We start from the raw sequence: 16,395 nt of genomic DNA on the forward strand, positions 1-16,395 counted from the left end.
AATACATACATCAAGTTAGGCCCAACAGTAAGGGCCGCACCGTATTGGGAGAGACAGGAGTCTCACCCAATCCGCTCTTGGTTTTAGGACTGGGAACACTCCTGTCTAACTCGTTCAGTCTCCCGAGTGACTCAACTCAGGACCCAAAGAATCAATCCGGATTGTCCAGTCTTTTAAACATGGTAATAGAAACCACTGTGCCAATAGTTAAGAACGTTTCAACGAATGCGTGTTTCATCCCCACTCTTTCATGTGGTGTAGGTATCCCACTTCAGTTTTTTAACCCAAAAATCACTCTTTCATGTGGTGTGGCCCACTTGAGTTATGAATCAGCATCATTTTGGGTTCGCATCTTAACCCGAGCTAGCAAAACTGATGGACGGAGTGGATGTCATACGGATATCATGGTGGCCCCCACAGGCCCTCCCTATGTATTACAATATCTTGGATATGCACCGTATCAAACCTCGAACAACATCCGAGCAATAACTACCATACCTTCTTGAAGCAAACGGAATTACAACATCAACACTTTCGCATGCAACTCTAACCACACCAAAAAGAAAAAAAAAAACAAACAAGATCTTGAGATGGACATAACAGAAGAAGGGGAGATCAGAGGCTGAGATTCGACATCCTAGATACACTTGAACCCATCTGGTATCTTCTTCCCACACGCGCTAACCAACAAGCTGAGTGCAACCGGCACGTTGAGGTTGACCACGCCGAGCACATTGGCCTTGATGGCAGTACAAAGGCAGGCGGCAGCCTCGAGATCGACCAGCCCATCTAGCACCGTGCAACACTTGCTACGAGGTGGGGTCCCGATCACGGTGGCCACCGAGCCTCCTAGCAGATCGGCACATACACCCAGTTTCAGTGTATCCCTGGGGCAAAATGGATTAGCTGGAAAACCTTTGGGTGGGAACTTGCATGTGTCGCAAGCACTAGAAAGAGATGCAATGGAGAGGAGAAAGAGGATGCACCATGTTGCATGGGTCTTCCTAGCCATTGGCTTCCCTTGTTGTAGTAGAACTGGTCTAGGGAGGTTGCCTTTTGTAATGTGGTTTCCTACTTCCCCCACACGCACCTATCCACATGCACCTCTACACGCAGCCACACGTGCCAACATGATACACATGTATTCCATCCAAACCATATATCAGGTGTCACTCGCGCTGTAGATCATCTATCCATAATGCGAACTGTTCAGATATTAGGTCATTCACAGATTTGCAAGTTTCTCCAGACCGTCCATTGAGTTCATTCGTGTACAGCTTCGCTAGTAGTTGGCTGGCATGAATTTTGGGACACATGATCTATACTATATATCCTACCCGATACACGGCTCGGATGTCACGAAGATATGCCATGTTGGCATGAGCAGCTGCGTGTAGAGGGAGGGCTTGTGAAGCTAGCAAACCTAGTGTATGTGAGGTGGACGCTGTGAGTATGAGAGGGATGGAGGAAGGACATGGTGAAAACATGCTGCAGCCTGCAGTTGGAGTTTTGTAGGTTTTCGAAGGGGGAGCCTGTATGCTTTCGTGTGATATCTGCCTGCTCATACAATTATAGAATTATACGGAGGCCGGATCCTCTACAAAGCTTTGTAGGTTAAGCTTAACATACAGCGCAATGCATAGAGCCTCACATGATATGTGCATGAAATCCAACCTGTATGTCATGTGCACCCAACATTTTCTCCTTGGAGCCCAAATATTAGGCCGATCGGAAACTCAGGTGCGCCACACCTCTAAAATCAGGCCTGACATCTATAAAATCACATGATGTGGGCAACCAGACTCTTGGAATCGCCTGATGTTTTGCTCATACATCCACCCTGGTGAGGCTTATCTTCTAAACGGATTGGATTGTGTATGAAAAAAAAAACAAGTGGGCCTAGAAGGTTTTGAGTGGTGGGCATCCCCATTTCAACTGTTACTGGTGGTGTGGTCTGCCTGAGTTTTGGATCAGTCTGATTTTGGGCAATACGAACATGAGGGGATGCACATGATGGACGGACTGGATCTCATGTGCACAACATGATGGGCCTTACCCATTAAGTTGCAGGTTGCACTTGTTTTGCAGAATCCGGTCCCCTGGCATGAATTATAATAATTTGGTGGAAAGGACCCCGAAATCTTTTGTGATCTATGCGTGATTCCCTTGCACATGGATTAGTACCAGTGGATGCCAGCGTGAAGGCAGAGTGAAGAAGAGATCTGGGCCATTCTTCAAATAGGGTCCTCTCTGCACATGGTCTGGACCAGAGAATAGGCTGATCTACTCATCAAGTGGGCCATATGCATTAGAAAAGTACATGGACAAGAAAAAAGAGGACCCACCTGACAGTGAGACAGACGGTTTTCGGCTAGTTCTTGCACAGGCAGGCCCGGCTGATGGACGGCCCAGATCATGCACCCACATGCCACATTAGCACATGCCGAAAACCTCTCTTTTTATCTATCTTCACGTGAGTCCTGTTACCATCCCATGTATGATGAAACCTGTCTTGTAGTGTAACTGTAGAAGATTGTAATAAATAGGCCCTTGGATCTTTTGTCCATGCATTGGTAAATTATAAGCTTGGGATAGATGGGCCCTTGGATCTTTTGTCCATGCATTCGTGAATTATAAGCTTGTGATAGATGGGGCCTTGGATCTTTTGTCCGTGCATTGGTGAATTATAAGCTTGTGATAGATATGGGCCCTTGGATCTTTTGTCCAGGTCATGCACATGGATCATTGCTGGTTGATGACAGGTCGTAATTGAACATGCACTTTTCTGTCTTGCATGATGTCACACTCTCATCACTCAGTACTTCCTACTCGTGATTTTCTGTGAGTCAGGGCCACACCTTGCACCAGTTGCAGCCGAATATGGTCTATAGACTGCCAGAATTTTTCCAATAACTGACTGTAATGGTTGTGTGGATGGGGTAATTTCATATACCACAGACACTTTTGAAGTAAATCTTGGATAATCTTTCACTAATGTAATGTAAAGATTAACAAATTCACATGTCCATCAACCCCGGAGGATTCATGGATTTTCCTTTGGAAAACCATGGAATGAAATCAATTTCCACGAATGTAGCATTTTACCTTGTTCGGAAAAACAAATCTATATACAGAATTTGATTTCTACTTTCTTGGTTTTCCTCAACAAATAGTAATTTCCATTTCCTCAAAAGAAAATGTTATTAAATATATATTACCACATGTATGAGAGACAGCTCTTGCTCTTTAGCTTTTGACCTCTTAATATTTCCATGAAAATCAGGTGTGCCAACACAAACAAGTTAACACATTCTTTTCCGTACATTTCCCTTTTCTCTAATGTGAGTTTAGTTTTCAATATTGACTTACAGTTTCCACGAATCCAAAGAGGCATGCAAACTAAAAAGGTGATCTTTTGAAATTTTCTATAGTTTTTTCTAAGAATTGCAGAGCAGTAATTCATGCCATCACCAATTTCAAAGAATAAAGTCACGCATTTCAAGCTCAAATTTATATATCTCAAAGTCCACTAGAAATTTGAGATGATTTCACAACTAGTGAAATAGGATCTCATTTTATGCAATTCCTAATAAACCACATTTTATTAGTTTTCACACGCACACACACTTATACATATATACACATTGTGTGTAGAGGGAAATGGTACTATGAGGTCGAGCAGTGTGAGCCCCACGATGATGCGTATCAAACATCCACACCGTGCATTTGGTGGGTCCCCGCTAGGCTATCAGATATTAAAAAATCAGCCATATTCGGAACTCAAGTGGGCCATACTATTTGCAATAGTGTGAAATCATACCTAAAACATAAAAGCACTTGCTAGGGCCCACCTGAGTTTTGGATGTGGCTGAAACTTGGTGTGACCCGTCATCTAAGTGGGACACACAATGGATGATCTGGATTTCTAAACCACATCTCAGTGGGCTCTTATACACAATTTCGAAAGTTTCAAGGGGTGGATATCCGCTCTCAATTGTTGTCTATGGTGTGGCTGTGTTAACTCGGTGAGTCCCAGGTTGAGCTGCCTGCATTGCAAACTATGGGACAATCACCAAAAGCTTGCACTGGCGTCGTGCCGACGGTAGGGATGATCAAGACCCCGTAAACGCAGGTGTTTTGATCAAAAGTGTCTGTAACATTGTCGTCGCTAGCGAAAATGTCTGTATCCAACACCTATGATTCAGTACCAATTCTCCTTACCTCATTACAGTGGGATTCCTATGTGGGGCCTACATAACCCCATCTATGATCGACAAAGACGGTCAGATAGGAATAACTCCACCTTGGATTGCACATTACCCAAAATAGCCATGACTGGATACAACGTTCATACAAGTAAAAAAGGGTCTTAAAGCTCATTCTGCAGGTTCTCATTTGAATGGCTTTGATCATCCAATCAGTGCGACAATAGAGCGATGTGCAATCCACCATGGATCACAAGTGGACCCACTTAGGCCCTACAGATAAACTCACACTGTAACAGGGTAAGAAGAATTCCCAACATTGCATAGCTCCTGTGTCCAAATCCAGATGGAAAAAAGGACTATTCTACTCTACCCAAATAAATTCAAGATAGGGAAAGCATCTTCTCTGTTTCCACACTTATAACCATATGCTGCATCTGTCTACAATAGTTGCAATACTTGCCAGATTGCATTCCACTTCGGAATTTCTAGAATGGGGTGAATTCTGTAAACTGAGAGGAGCTGAAAGCTTTTGTGTATTTGAGACAACCCAAAGGGGTTGAATATATAGAGATTACAGCATCTATACAAGGAAGGAAATAAAATCAGAATCATCTACCTATGGGAAAACCAACTATATAAAGTATGCTAGCTATACAAGGTATGTTGCAGCCTGTCTAACAAATTCAGGCACACAAGTTCATAGCTAGCTAGACTGAGAATATGGTAATTTGTATATTTTAAGCCTGTTTTTCTGTAATAGCAAATGCAATTTGTTACAACCTTCAAGAACTAGTTCTTACCTCATTGAATGCCACAACACAGCATTTCTTAAGCTACAAATGCAGCCCTCGAATCAGACATTTTCTTTCTCCACCTTTGATCAAGAATAATCCAACTAGCATGGGATTGTTGCCGGAGCAGATTTTTAGTTAAGAATCCATCCCTGAAGGAGATATATCCACTCCAGGTAGGATCTCGAGTTCTAGGTGGAAGCTTGAAATCCAACAAATATGATTTATATGGTATTAGAGATCCATTAATTTATTTTCAAGTCTACCAAAGTGAATTTCATTCCATTTTATTAAATCAGCTCTTACTTTCTTTAGTTTTTGTTATCCTTGAATATGTTTGTTCCATGTATTTTGAGTCATTGATATGAACTTTAGGTTGATCAAATCTGGAGGATCTCAGTTTGAATGGTTTAGGAGGTACTGTATCTGATAACATTGGACAGTGATCCGATGCTTGGGAGATGAATCAAATGAGCATTAGGCTACACTGTGATTTGGAAGCTTTCAATAGTCTAAGACTTCATATATGCAATGTTTCTTAAAAGCCAAAGCCAGATGCATCACTCAAATAGTTAGTTAGCATCCCCTGCATACTGATTTTGATACCCACCTGCATTCACTTATCCAGTTCTATTTATTTCGAGTCTATCTAATCTGCAATGCAGTTGGCCAGTTTGATTTTTTCATCAGCTGCAATTGTTTCTCAATAAATATATTTTTTGTTTTATGAACAGGCCGGTATGTGGCTCCAGAAGTTTCTCCATATATTTCTTAAAATCTGTTAGTTTTGGTGTTAATTGAAGCATCAATCTGTAGAAAAAATGCCACACAGTTTCTGTGCAACTAATACTGACAGAGTTCTCATCTGGGACCTTTCCAATTTCTGATTGGGTTTTATTTTTTAGTTTCTCCATGATAGTCTTAAAAGTTGAACCGAATGATGTGCAATTTCAGTTTTAATAATTCATTTCTTTGAAGCATTTCTGGACATTTTTCTTATGTGTATGAATGATATGTAGATTTTTGGATGGCCATTGCTGTTGTATCTTTAACATTCAATTGAATTTATTTTGCAACTTGATAATATTGGCAGTGATGTGATGCAGTCCCACTTTATTCATTTTTGTAATATGTGCAGGCTTGTCAATGTTCATAATTGCTAGCATGTTTGATGATCTTTGATTTAGTGTTTGGATGGTCTGATACATTGGTTTTTCGTCTGCCCAAAATAGCATTTGGATGTCTGCACTCTGCAGTATGCATTATGATCTTTCTTTCTTCTTCTTCTTCTTTTCTTTTTTTTTTTTTCTTTTTTTTTTTTGTTTTTTGTTTTTTGTTTTTTGGTTTCTTTTAAGAACTTCCCATCCCACTTAGAAATTTTAGAAAGTGTTTGTATAAAAATGTTGTTTTAACCCTGCTGTCCATATGTGCTATGAGTGATGCAGTAGAAACAGATATGGAGTTGTTGGTGAGAAATGAACATTCATCATGGCCTGAGGTTAAACAGGAAAATGCTTTGTTATGGCTAACAGTATCAGAAATCTCCATTTCGCGCATTGCAAATGCAAACAGAATGTAATCAAATTCCTTTCAAGTGGGACATCCATTGCTTGGCAAAAGAAAAGAAAAAAAAATGTATTGGCCCTGTTAAGTATTTTTGGACTGACAGCTATCTCTGTTGGTGCAAATTAGCCAGACTGTCCAAATCATCTGACCATGAAGCCAGATATCCATGGTGGGACAAATCATGACACAACAAAGGTGCCACCATATCACATAGGTACTTGTCCAATCCATACATAGGTTTAGCCCTAAAAGCAGATGATCTTATATGCATCCTGGTTTTATATTTTGTTCTCATACTGTCATATGCTTCTATGCTATCTTGTTTCACCAATTAGAATTTCTGTTCATCCCTATAATTATTATTATCTTCTTTACATGTTCAGTGATGAGTTGGAGAAACATAACGATTATTTTATGGGTGTGGTTATTTATCACCTTTCAGCATATAAGGTATTTTTATTTTATTTAAGGTGATTCATTTCATTTTTATTTATTTTTTTTCTTTTTGGAAGGATTAAAGTGATTCATTTGTGACATGGCCAAAGATGTAAATTGGCAAAAATTAAGTCCAATCAACAAATTGATACATCTATTGTTAGGTCCTATCATGGTTTGCTTATGATTCTAATGAAACACTTTTCAGCAATTGTAAATTTGTAACCATCCCATCCATGGCTTCAAAAGTGGATGGCTGTAGAAGACGAGGCCAAATCAAACATAGGTTGGATCATGTCAATTTAGTGGAGGACATCAGCTAAACTTAATGAATAGGTGTTGTGCAGGACTGCAGAATTGACGTAACCCTTACTGACTACTGTATGCCAAAAATGAGTGGCCATAATTATTTTTTCAATGTTGTTTTCAACATATTCCAGAATGCAATTAGTCCACATTCTGGAATATGCTTGAAATCTATTCCTGTTGTGGTAATGTCCCTCCCTCCCTCGACCTTAGGCTCAAGTCAACATGTGAAGATGGATTTCTAGCCTATCTTAACTATTGTCCTTCTGACCGAAAATTTTGGTTTGTTCTAAAAATGGTGTTTGATTTGGCAATAAATGGCAACAAATTATACATTTGCTAAAGCTCAAGATCTCATAATTCCTCTACATAGAGTTCATAGGTGTGGAATCATCGACCTTAGGCTCAAGTCAACATGTGAAGATGGATTTCTAGCCTCTTAACTATTCTCCTTCTGACTGAAAATTTTGGTTTGTTCTAAGAATGTTGTGTTTGATTTGGCAGGAAATGGCAACAAATTATACATTTGCTAAAGCTCAAGATCACATAATTCCTCAATATAGAGTTCATAGGTGTGGAATCATCATACAATGCATTTTCTGTATGTAGCAGGTTCTCCATTCGTCCAGGCCTAGAAAACCTTTGTGGTCATGTAATGCGGCAGATCCGCGAAAGGAAAAAAGTTGCTACAAAATCTAAGCAGATCACAGCTCCTAGCAAATTCAGTAGAGTAGTGGGAGTTGGCAAAGAAACTGCTGCAACGAATATAAGTCGGAATCAGAAAGCTTCAAAGCAAGAGATACAAGTAAAGGACAGCGACAAATTAACTGATGTAAAAGTATGGATACAGTATCTTCATTTTCTTAGCTTCTTATTAAATACTTCATTCTATTTTGTTTGGGAAGGTTGGTGGATGGCGAGCAGCCAATCATAGAATTTTTACAAACTGCATTTGAAAGCCGACCCCAACTTGGTGGGATAAAGGCCTATGTGATGGGCAGAGTATTGTTCTCAAAATGACTTTTTAACTTATAAATCCATTAATAATGGCTCTTGATAAAATAACATTTTCATTCTGAAACCAAAACCAACATACCTCCAATGCACAGGATGCACTGCATCAGGTCCATTGAAAAGCCTGGCAACCTTTTCATAATGAGGCTGCATAATTGTCACTCAAGCGAAACGCATTGGAAAACTGAATGCATTAGGAGCTAATCCATTGAAGTGGGATTAGGAATTATAGTTCAATTCAATACAGAAAACCAAGGAACAACGCATAAAAATATCTACATATTAGTGGCCAGTATTCTCAATGAATTTTAAGGCACGCACCACCAGCAGATAACAACAGTCTCAATCACTGAACCATGGCCACACTTGCAAGAATTCAAAATCCCAAATTCACCACCAGCATATAACAACAGCGGAATCCATCAGGAATACATTGGATAGACGTGTTCAACTATACAAAGACGAGATTCGCAAGCTAAGTGAACAACACTTCATGCCAGTGTGGAAGTTTTGTAACTTCTTCATTTTGAAGGTCCATCTTCATAACTAACATGTTAGTACCTTTGAATTTGCCAAGAAAATGAGATTACTTGTTTAACAATTTTACATTGTTATTACTGTTATTTGCAATGATGAATTCAAATGGAGCATTTTCATTTTGGAATTTTTTGCTCAGATTTGATATTTCTTCCTTTGTTTTCAGGAGAGCTTAGCTTTCAAGTTTGACACATATTAAAGAGCTTAGCATTTTACTACAGGCTCGTGGATACAATTAATTGCTCAATTGGTCAAGATCCAAACTCAAAAGTCTCTGATTGTCCTTGACATCTATGGTTTCAAAAGCTTTAAGACCAACAGATAACCCATTCAAAAGCAAAACAATTAATCCAATGCTTAAAACACCACTTCTGCCTGTCTCTTTTTTATTTTTAATAACCATAATTGTGCTAGTTAATTTTCAATGTTTCATACCATGCAATTTTGGGCAGTTCTGTATTAACTTCACAAATGAGAAACTGCAACAACATTTCCACCACGTAAGGCATCATTTTGTACCATATATGTGCAGGTCACAATTAACTTTTTTTTGTTACATATAATATGTATGTATTCTGTACTTTTTCAGCATGTGTTTAAGATGGAGCAGGAAGAGTACAAAAAAAAAAAAGAGGAAATTGATTGGGAGCAACATAGAGTTTGTTGATAACCGAGACATCTTAGATCCTTATTGAAAAGTTTCTAATAGTTGCTATTTTGAAAAACATAGTCTCGTTTATTGTAAAAATATCATTGTAGTTTAATATTGAACTAGAAAAATATTTTGATAACTCAAACTTTTATTCCCACATTATTTTGGCCTAAGAAAGAATTTGTCTTATCTTTTTGGCTGCACTAATTTTTCTAAACTGCATTTTCTAGGAAAATTGCTAAATTACTCAGGATTAACTTTATTCATTCATGAGCCCTTTTTGATAATTCCATAACATGATATGACTCTGAATTGCTCTTCTTTTTTCTTTTTTACTTTTTTCCTTTTTCATCTTCAATCAAATTAAGAAGTCACTCTGGTTAGGCTGTGTTTTAAACAGCTTGACCATTGAATTTTTTACACTAGTTTTCTAGGTAGCCAGCCTGTTTCAAAGAGTGGCAACTGCACTGATTCATAGGCCTAAGTTGAAAGTGTGGAGATCATATTTTTGGAATTTGGTTTTTGGTGTGCCCAATCGGCAAGTGTAGTTTTAAGTGACAAGATGATTGCTGATGCTATCATGATCTAATTACTGCAGCTACAATTACAATCCTTAATGGAAACACTGAATGCAACAGAGCCTCATTACGCAAGATGTCTGAAGCCAAACAATGTTTTGAAAATTACCATATTTGAGAATGTCAACATAATGCAACACTGTGCTGTGGCATTTATGCTTTCACTACACCAAAATCTCAACCATTCCTGAATAGAGATTTTGGTGTAGTGAAAACTCAAGTGGGCCCTAACAAGTGCTTATAAATGTTTTAGGCATGATTTCATACTATTTCAAATAGTATGGCCCACTTGAGTTATGGATACGCTGATTTTTTGGGATTATCCCATAACCTAAAGGGGACCCACCAAACACAGAACCACATCTCAATGGGACCAATAAATGATTATGAACATTATAATGGCAGGATAACCCCTCTCAACTGTTGTAGGTGGTGTGGTCCACTCAAGTCATGGATTGACTTGGTTTTTAAATAAGTAGGCCACCTTGGAATGGTGCATCTGACTGATGGTGTTGATCTTTGACACACATCACGGTGGGGCCCACACAGCTCAACCTCATGGGAAGTTCCCTCCATGAGGTTGACCTCATAGTACCAATAGCTCAATAATTGTAAGACTGAGGGAAGCCAACTGGGCTTGAATGGCCACCCTTAAAGCTTCAGGGAATGCTCAATTGCATAATTTCCCACACACAAAATGATAGCCATTTACAAATTCAAGCATCCAAAAACTTCTCAAATAAGAAATGTCTATGATTTTATCAGCTAAACTCAAATTTGCCCATAATTTTATTAGCTAAAATTCTATACCATGGGATTAAAAGCAAGCAGGAGACTCAAACATATGAAGAACAATCCATTGGTTGGAATTGGATAGATGTTGTTCTCGTTGCCATTTCTTATATTTTCCATTGGTTGTTGAGAAGAGGCTTGAATTAACTGCCACTTTCTCCATTGCATGTTTTCCCATATAGAATGATATTCTCAGTAAAGCTAGAAGGATATGATTTGGAATGGATAATGTGGATTTTACAAATAAGCACATATATGGCAATGCATGTTACAGGTCAATCTTTCAAAAAAGAATATAAGCATATTACAATTCATTGTTGTAAAATGAAAAAATAAAACCATAACATCCACATCATTGAACTGTTTAAAAAAAAAAAAAAAAAAATCCACATCATTGAAGCCTGTTAAGTTCAGCATCAAAGTAAAAAGAAGAAGCTTTCAAGGACTATTCCTTGTTTCCATTCTTTCATAATGATTAGGACAAGACAAATCTCAAGGACCTGAGCTGCTGATTCTGCATCAGTTCAGCACTCCAGAATACATCAGAACACTCTATGCTGAGTATAAATATTCATCCTCTTACGAAGTCTGTAGCAACTGCCTCAGGAACCTTCCTGGCAAAATTGATTCGAGCTTGCCTCTTTCTCTTGTCAGGAACTGTTAAAAAAGGAACTGGTAAAGATGGTTTCTCAATCAAATGGATCACCAGCCATGAAGAGAGGCTAAGAGGACAGACCTTTTGCCTTGCTGTGGTGGTTAGATGCAACTACTGAAGACTTCCAATCCTCATAAGCAAGTTTCTCCATCCGCTTACGCCTCTTGTAGCTTGGAAGCTGTGAAGAAAACCCACATCTTTCAATTAAATCACACAATAAAATGCAGAATGATGATGGCAATGATGACAAAATTAGCATTAAAATGCTAGAAACAAGACCCAGCAGCAAAAACAACTACAGTCTTAAATGAACAAAAAGGGGCAGTACACTTGTTGATTTGGGTCATCACTCAAACTCTTGAACCAAGTAGCAACAGAAGAGTTGCAATAGGAATGATGAGAAGCTAACATCGATACATGCCAGATAATCATGACACTCCAATAACAAAACATAACTGCGGGCCAAAAAAAAAAAAAAATCCTTGGCCATGAGGAAGTTACAGTATGTGTATGGTTATGGCCCCTATGTTGTTCTATGAAAAATATTTCCTAATTCCAATGTATCGCAATAATCTTATACGTTGGCAGATAAGGCAGGAGCTTCGCTTGGAAGTTATATAAATGCGCCAGCCAGTCCAAAGCCCAGTAATGAAGTATGGTTTGGGTCAGGGGTGCAGCTGCCAGCTGTCATAGAACTCTTACAGAGCAGTCTTGAGAATTCTTGTTTCAAGTATAATTGGTAAAATAGCATTAAGTCAACTTCACATAATCAAGACAAGGCTATGATCATAGTGACAAATTTCATTCTTGGTAACTTCTCAGCCCAGGAATCTTTGGAGATTTTCAGATCTTGACATTTTCCCAGCAATATTATCAGGAAAATCTCACCGAGAATATCATTATAATATAACTTCTAAATAAGTTCTGTTAAAATCAGAATAATTTCACCCCCAAAAAAAATAAAAAATAAAAAATCACTGATATATAAAAATCCATCTATGTTATCATAATAACATCATTTAATCAGATTTCCAATAATACCACGAGATTTTCCAAATCATGGTGATATTTGTAATAATGGCTACGATGATGCAAATAGGGTGCATGGTTGCAGCAGTTTCATAATTTGATGTCATCTGTTCAATGTAGAGGATTCAGAAGTAAAACATATGGATGAAATGGATATTGGACAGGCTGCATAATCAGATGGATCTCTAAGATCAGTGATATTTATGCCAAATATCAAAGGAAGATTAATGCTTTATGTGCATGATCTAAGGACCATGAGTTTTACAAGGGAGAGCCCATTGTAAGAAACAAAAAGGTGTGGATTTAGATCTGATTACTAAAGGTGGCTCTGATGAAAATAGAAGTGAAACATGATTTTCAATACAGAACCAGCAAATAATTCAAATCCAGAAGCATCAAGATTCTTGTTATACTGAAAAACACGTTTCACGGAGAAATTTGATTTGCAATCTAAACATGAATGAAGTTTGAAAATCACCCACTAAAAGCCTAATATAGCATTAGTACTTTGCAAACTGTCACAATTCATCTTCTAAAAACTTTTCAGCATTCACTGTTACCACAACCTAAGCATTAGTTTCAAGGAGACAATTCAATTCCTTGTCTTCTACAGAAGTTTCATAGTTTATAAAGGATGGGTTGCACCACGCCACCACCTTCAATGTGATAATGTTGGTCACAATTCTGCTTATCTAAGGCTCGTGTTAGGTGAGATCCCATGCAAATTAACTCTATAGTCACATTCTTTGATGCACGAAAGCAGATATTGTTTAGTGTGTGACAGTACATAATGTGAGAGAGGGCCAGGGATACGTTTGTGCATAAATGCACATGCATATATATCAGATCTTTCAAACTAGCATGAATAAATGCATCATCCATCTATTGATAGTATAACATAGCAATCTTATAGGGGCATGCCCACCTCAAGTCCATCTTCATCGTCAATGGAGTCCTCAGATACATCACCATCATTCTCATACTTCCTTTTGCCAGGTAATGCATCTAATAGTTCTGATTACCAATCCAAAAATTAGAAACCTATCTCAAAGGTATGCAAACCATTCATTTGTAAAGAAAATGAGTTTACAAGAACATGTGGGAAGTGCAGTGGAAGAATAGGGAGTTTGGCCTTGTAAAATGTCAATAAAAACATGTTCCTCAGTGTGCGCCCTTTCACAGCTTTCGGGTCTTTCTTTTCCTTTGTAATACCGAAAACATCAAAGCATAGTTCCTTCATAGAAGTTGAAACCTGCAACCATGATTTGGAAGTCCAATAAAAAAAAAAATGTTACAATGTAGAAATAAAGAAAATGCTAATAGGAGCATGTCTTACAGTAGTAATTCAGATTTTGATGTGCCACAGAGCTCAATAAGCTTAATCTTGTCTACTTTAAGCTGCAAAACAAGTAAACATTGAAGTGTAAGAAACATTTTAAAAAATCAGGCAGGTTGAAATGAAAAGAGAAGAAAGGATTTCAATGATTAGCTACCTTGTGTCTTTTTGCATACAAGTAGAATGCAGTGGCTGTGAAAACAGGCCAACTGAAGTCAGCACTTGCCGACGAGGTGCTGGCAAAGCAGCAAGAAATCGGTCCTTGTAGTTGAAAATCAACATTATTATTCAATTACATATAGAAGAAAGATTACACAAAATTGCATACATCCAACCAGGCTGACAGGCAAGCATGAGTGATTTATGTTTGTTCACATCTTATATAAGGGTGAACTCACTCACATAGACAATGAGAACACCAAAAAATAATAATAAATAAATAAATAAATAAAACAAGGAGATATCCAAGAGGTGAATCATCACACATGTGCCAACATATCACATTTATGTGACATCCTTCATCAGGTGGATCCCACCAATAACATTTCAGGCACAAAATAATGCTGGTCTACTCATTGATGGGCCATGGAATCTAGACTACTAGTCATTTTCTTTCAGATGGTCCATATTCACCACATGCATGTGGCTAACCACTAACCAGATAAGTGGACCAACATGACTTTAGGCGAGGATATGATTAGAATGTTCCCCACCTAGTGACTAGCACAAATCTCAAGGGCATGTGCCCAAATCACACATTCAACCGTCCTAGCATTTCTCATTGAAAACACCTGCAACAGGCATTTCTTACATAAAAAAATCAATCAATTACTCAAAAAAAAAAGAAAAAATGAAAAAGAAATAAAAGAACATCACCAAAGCAACTAGATTTGCTTAATACTAGGCTGATAGAAAAGCATTACTCAGTAAATAAAAACAATTCAAAAGGAATATTTAAAAGACACTCAATGAGAAGGAGGATGGATGTCTTACAGAGATAGCCCCTTCTGCACAAAAGGGATGAGCCTAACACAACCGAACTGAATGCCTAATTCACGAATATCCAGCGTCGTCCTGCAACACCATCAGTAGTTCTTAAAGGGCACAACTTCATTGCATTACAGAGAACAAATCAAAACATCTTTTTTTTTTCAAAAACCCAATTTGAAATACATGTCAATATTCCAGCCCACTAGCATTGGATGTTAGGCGATGTGCGTACACTGTGCACTGGCTCTCAGTGCACACCATACGCAAGAAAACCTCCTATATTAAAATGCAAATTCAATATATTCACGAATTATACAAAAGGATGAAGGCTAAGTTTGGTTTCTCCAAATATCATGATTAGTTATAAAATATCATGATTTTAGTGCAACCAAACGCAATCAATAAGACCCAAAACAAAAAATAAAAATAAAACAAAACAAAACAAAAATCAAAAATCAAAAAAGATAGAAAGGAAAAACTCACTTGAGGCCAATGCCATTCTGCATCGCATTGAAAGATCTGTTGTAAGCTTCTCCGACATGCCACTCAGCTTTATCACACTCTGCCGGTCAAACAAAACATGTAGCCTACACCGATCCGAACCAATCAAACATCCTAAATCAAAATTGAAAATAAAAAAGGCCTAGAAAACCACCCTAGATGAAAATGTAAATGGTACCTGTTTGCAGCAATCTCCAAACAGATTATCGCTTTACATACCTCCCCCTGCATTCCAGAGAGGGAAAAAAGAAAAAATAAAGGATGCCGTTAAAATTCGGAGATCGGAAATGAACGGTTGAGCGACGGGCATGGATGGATGGAGGCTTACAACGCCTATGATGGAGGAATCGAAATGGACATCGCTGAGGCGACGGAGCTCTTCGGCCTTCCGGATTAAGTGTTTGGCGTCAGAGAGCCCTAGCTTCCTGGCAATGTCTGAGATATCCATCTCTCCTTCTGGTGCTAGATTTTGGCGGGAAGAGATTAGGGATTTGGAAGAAGACGCAGCTGCGGCTGGTGGTGGCTAGTGGGAGAAATGGCAGGTGAGGGGAAGAAAAGGAAGATAGCAGAATTTGGCGGGAAGAGATCGTGGGAAACGAAATTTTTTTGAATTCGTTCGGCATCGCGCGCCCCAGAGAGCGAGTGAGAGAGGGATTTTCAGGAAGAGATTTTGGCGGCAAATCGAAGAGCGTGGGAGGGAGGATCTCATTTTCAGGAGACAAGTTAGGGACGCAGATTTCCGGAAGCCTTTCGGAGGAACTTCCTGCGAAAGGAAGCTGGGTGGGGCCCACGGAGATGTTTGTGTAAAATCCACCCCGTCCATCCGTTTTGAGAGATCATTTTATAACGTGTGACCAAAGCATAGGTGTATCCAAGACTCAAATGGGACACACGAGAGGAAATAGTGGGCATTCAGTGAGCACCGTTGAAGCATTCTAATGGCCATAAAAGTTCTGTATCAGTCAATATTTTCAGTTTTTAAACTTAATCCCATTTGGAATGACC

The 16,395-nt window shown here is 38.6% G+C and overlaps 1 protein-coding gene, 1 long non-coding RNA gene and 1 pseudogene across 2 annotated transcripts; 1 reads left to right on the top strand and 2 right to left on the bottom strand.

Moving 5' to 3' along the window:
- Positions 1-458: 458 nt before the first annotated feature.
- Positions 459-1,097, bottom strand: LOC131242113 (14 kDa proline-rich protein DC2.15-like). Its single transcript, XM_058240536.1, has one exon. The coding sequence runs from the start codon at positions 1,010-1,012 to the stop codon at positions 638-640; it is 375 nt and encodes a 124-aa protein (XP_058096519.1). The 5' UTR covers positions 1,013-1,097; the 3' UTR covers positions 459-637.
- A 4,664-nt stretch (positions 1,098-5,761) lies between these two features.
- On the top strand, positions 5,762-10,185 carry LOC131242114 (uncharacterized). The gene is made up of 5 exons (XR_009169506.1): positions 5,762-6,574; positions 6,692-6,779; positions 6,949-7,015; positions 7,811-8,144; positions 9,024-10,185. It is a non-coding gene; the product is annotated as an uncharacterized LOC131242114 (long non-coding RNA).
- An 883-nt stretch (positions 10,186-11,068) lies between these two features.
- LOC131242115 (origin of replication complex subunit 6-like) lies at positions 11,069-16,079 on the bottom strand (annotated as a pseudogene).
- Positions 16,080-16,395: the final 316 nt, after the last annotated feature.

This window comes from Magnolia sinica, chromosome 4 (genome assembly GCF_029962835.1).
Source record: "Magnolia sinica isolate HGM2019 chromosome 4, MsV1, whole genome shotgun sequence".
Taxonomy (NCBI): Eukaryota; Viridiplantae; Streptophyta; class Magnoliopsida; order Magnoliales; family Magnoliaceae; genus Magnolia; species Magnolia sinica.

Bases quoted from the DNA above. Each gene is read 5' to 3' on its own strand.
- LOC131242113 (XM_058240536.1), bottom strand. From the start codon at position 1,012: ATGGCTAGGAAGACCCATGCAACATGGTGCATCCTCTTTCTCCTCTCC.